The sequence below is a fragment of the Blennius ocellaris genome, assembly GCF_963422515.1.
Source record: "Blennius ocellaris genome assembly, chromosome: 18".
NCBI lineage: Eukaryota > Metazoa > Chordata > Actinopteri > Blenniiformes > Blenniidae > Blennius > Blennius ocellaris.
This window is the reverse complement of record NC_137667.1, coordinates 13,309,456-13,313,330: the sequence shown is the minus strand read 5'-3', so window position 1 is coordinate 13,313,330 and position 3,875 is coordinate 13,309,456. Positions and strand designations below refer to the sequence as shown.

Here is a 3,875-nt window from a genome sequence, read left to right as displayed (position 1 = left end):
CCTCCCGCCGGGCCCCGTTATTTATTTCCGTGACCGAGGCATGCTTCGGACCCGCCGCCGCCGTCCTCCTCCTCCCGGCTCCTCAGACGAAGTCTTTTTCTGAAAGAAAGTCACTCCTCTGCGGGTCCGTCCTCCCTTCTCTCCCTCCCTCCCCTCCCTTCCCCTCAGACACTGGAGACAGACCTCCTCACTCCGCACGGCATTTTACACTGCAAAACCAGGGACAAAATATATATAAAATCTCCTTCTGTGGAGGAGACAGAGCAGTTCCTGCTGTGAACATGGGCGCACCCACCTGTTCGGGGGGCCCCCGGGCAAACAGTCGTCTGTTTGGGCACCTTCACGTCGCCCACACAGCAAACTTTATGTCGTTTATATATCATACAGTGTGACTTTTAACTTATAATGGTCTGCAGGAGGTTTAAAGTCGAGTAAGTCATTTTGAGATAACTCCGAATTAAAAAATAATAATAATTATGCATTAGTATGCAGATAATATACTGAAGTGGTACCGACAGTTATTTATTGTTTGTATCATTCAGGGAGGAACAACTCATTCAGTCAACTTTTGTCTTTAGTCTCTGTTTTGTATTTAACCTTAATTCTCCTGAAGTTGTGAAATTCATCAGTGCAGCGTGATGACACTGCACACACACCCACACACCATTCAAAAATGTAAATATTTTTGCCGACAGATGAGTTTGACCCCGATTCACGATTTTTGCCTCAGATCAATCAAAAGTTTTTCCATGTTTAGTTTGAGTAAACTCAAAAACACATTTATTTCACCCAATGTTTGTTACTCATGTTGACTTTTCCTGCAGTCCCCCTGACAAAACAAAAGGCACGTGCCACGGTTTAGACATTTACTGTGCAACTTATTAGGCATCTCCCGCAGAAATGTGGACTTATTCAACCCACCATTAAGAGCGAAGCAAAGTCTGAAGTCGAAGGCCTTGGTTGAGAAATGTTTACAAACGCTATCTATCTGTCATTCGGCTAAACCAACACAACTACAACTGAAAACTTTAGCAACGTAGTGGACACATGCAGAGGTACTTCCCTTCCTTATGAAAATGTGGACTCTGCAGATAAAAAAAAAAGGTGGGGGGGTGGGAAATCCCACTGAACATTATGTTTACCACAGTGGCTTTAATGAAACGTCAACCACAAGTGACGCAAACAATGATAGATAAAAAGGTGCATCCAGAAACCTGCTGACTGGATCCATCATCTTCACCAGAAAAGAGGATTTCATGTGGATTTGCTTCAAACGGCCTGAAGATGTGGGTGCTTAACTTTCAAGTCGTGGTCATTTGTGTTTTCCTACAGGTGCGTAAACAAATAACACTACTTTCATGACAATGTATTTAAAGCTCATCTAATAGAATGTGATTTGAGAAATCACAGGAGTTGTTTTCTTTTCTTTTTTTTATGAACAAAAGCTCCTTTTCATTATTTATCCTTGTTTTTCATAGACATTTCAATCAGGTAATACAATTACATGCCCCAGTTGTGCTTGTAGGGATATCTATGGATCAGCACTGGAGTATAATTTGAACCTGTGTTTCTTTCTTTGATATTTTATGATTATAAGCAATGCAGGCATTCGTGGACGAATTGTGACTAAGAGCTGCATTATAACGTACAGTGTTGTTGAATTGCCAGTGCGTTTCTCAGTAACATGTTACTTACTGATCACTGATTTGTTATTTCCAAGCAAATGGGACACTTGGAGCCACAAGAGAGCACAGTGATGAAACTGTATTTTATTTCATTATTTTTATGTGTTGTTATTTTTTGCATGCTGTTTCACAGTTTATCACCAGTCTGTCACTGCAGTAACAAAGTCAGAGTCCTCATTAGCGGGATTCATTGGCAGTGTTGCTGACAGTGACTAAAGGAAGGGGTTACATTATATTGTCATTGATTCGGACCAATATCAGCCCTCTTATCTACCCAGTTCAAACGTTCACGTCTCAGTGTTGTTTTCCCTCGTGCAGGTGCCTGGTTGTTTCCCATCCTGTCTCACGATGGGCTCCGTGGCCTTCTGCGCCGGCCAGAGGCTCGGCTCAGTCCCCGCTCTGCCAGGCCACATCACCCACCTGTACCTGGAGATGAACAACATCGCTGAGATCAACTCCACCTCCCTGGCGGGACTCGAGGAGCTGCAGGAGTTGGACCTGAGGACACAGCTGGTGCCGCTCGTTATCAGGAACGACGCTTTCAGCAGACAAAGGCGTCTGGGGAGGTTGATGCTCGGCTTCAATGTCGGCCTCCAGCTGGAGCCGCGAGCTTTTGAGGGTCTTTCTGGTCTGCGTGACCTCCGCCTGGATTACTGCTCACTGAATGACTCCATACTGAGGGACAGTTATCTGGAGCCTCTGTCGGCTTTACAGACCCTTGACTTGTTTGGAAACCAGATTACAAGACTACAGCCATCACTGTTATTTGCTAACATGACTGATTTGAAAGTCTTGAACCTCAAGCTGAACAAAATTGGCAAAATATGTGAGTCAGACCTTGTTGCTTTTCAGGGTAAACACTTCAGAGTTCTGAACATGAACTCTGTCCACCTCAAAGAAATGTCTAACAGCAGCTTTGACTGGCAGAAATGTGGCAATCCTTTCAGAGGGATGTCGTTTGAGACGCTTGACTTGTCCTACACCGGACTTGGTCTCCATCAAATACAGCAGTTCTTCAGAGCCATCGAGGGAACAAATATCTCCCATCTTAAACTCTCTGGACACATTGGCAGAGGCTTTTCATTCAATAATCTCCCCGATCCTGACCACACCACCTTTGAGGGTCTGAAAAACAGTTCGATCCTCTCGTTGGATCTGTCGAAAAACATGATATTTGCATTGCAACATGGGGTTTTCGGTCCATTGAGAGACGTTGCAGTCATTGATGTTTCCCAAAACAGGGTGAATCAGATTCACAGAAGTGCCTTTCGGGGCCTTCAAGGTCATTTAAAGGGGCTCAATCTGTCACACAACCTGCTCGGGGAAGTCTATTCTCACACGTTTGCTTCTCTAACAAACCTACAAGAGTTAGATTTGTCTCACAATCACATTGGCGCTTTGGGTTATGGCTCATTCATTGGACTTCCTCACCTGAAGGCGTTATATCTGACTGGGAACTCTCTGCGAGTTTTAGGCTTCCCTGCTGCTCTGCCGAGTTTAACCTTCCTCGCGCTGAATGACAATAAACTGACATCAGTGCACAGGGTTGCCAGTTTTGCGAAAAACGTTGTGCACCTGAACATTCAAAACAACAGGTTGACAAACTTGGAGGATGTTTACAGCTTGTTGACACAGATGAAACATCTCCAGCATCTCTTCCACGGGGGAAACACAATCAGGGGGTGCACACCTCAGAGTCAAGTCGGGCTGAACGAGCTTCAACATCTGGACCTTCACAGCAGCTCCCTGCAGTCCGTCTGGGAACAGGGCAGATGTCTGAATCTTTTCGACAATCTTGGGAACCTGACCGGACTGAACTTAAGCTCAAATGCACTGCGGTCTCTTCCGCAAGGCATTTTTAAAGGTCTCACCGCCATGGCAACGCTCGACCTCTCATACAACACACTGACGCACCTCCAGCCTGACGCGTTCCCCCAAAGTCTGAAAGTGCTCTTCCTCGCCAACAACTTCATTGCCTCTCCTGACCCCGCATCCTTCAGCTCTCTCCTCTTCCTCGACCTTAAAATGAATCGCTTCCACTGCAACCCCAATCTGAAAAGCTTCGTGACGTGGCTGAACACCACCAATGTAACACTGTTGAGCCCGGTTCAGGAGCTCAGGTGTGAGTTTCCCTTCGGTTTTCAAAATGTACCCCTGTCAGACTATAATGCTCAGGCCGCCCCGCTCTGA

General features: G+C 45.7%; 1 protein-coding gene across 1 annotated transcript; it reads left to right on the top strand.

The window, feature by feature from the left end:
* Positions 1-1,284: 1,284 nt before the first annotated feature.
* LOC308143304 (toll-like receptor 5) lies at positions 1,285-3,875 on the top strand (the record flags this gene model as incomplete). Its single annotated transcript, XM_080514043.1, has 2 exons — positions 1,285-1,332; positions 2,004-3,875. 2 exons carry the CDS (start codon positions 1,285-1,287, stop codon positions 3,873-3,875), a joined length of 1,920 nt encoding a protein of 639 aa, XP_080370169.1.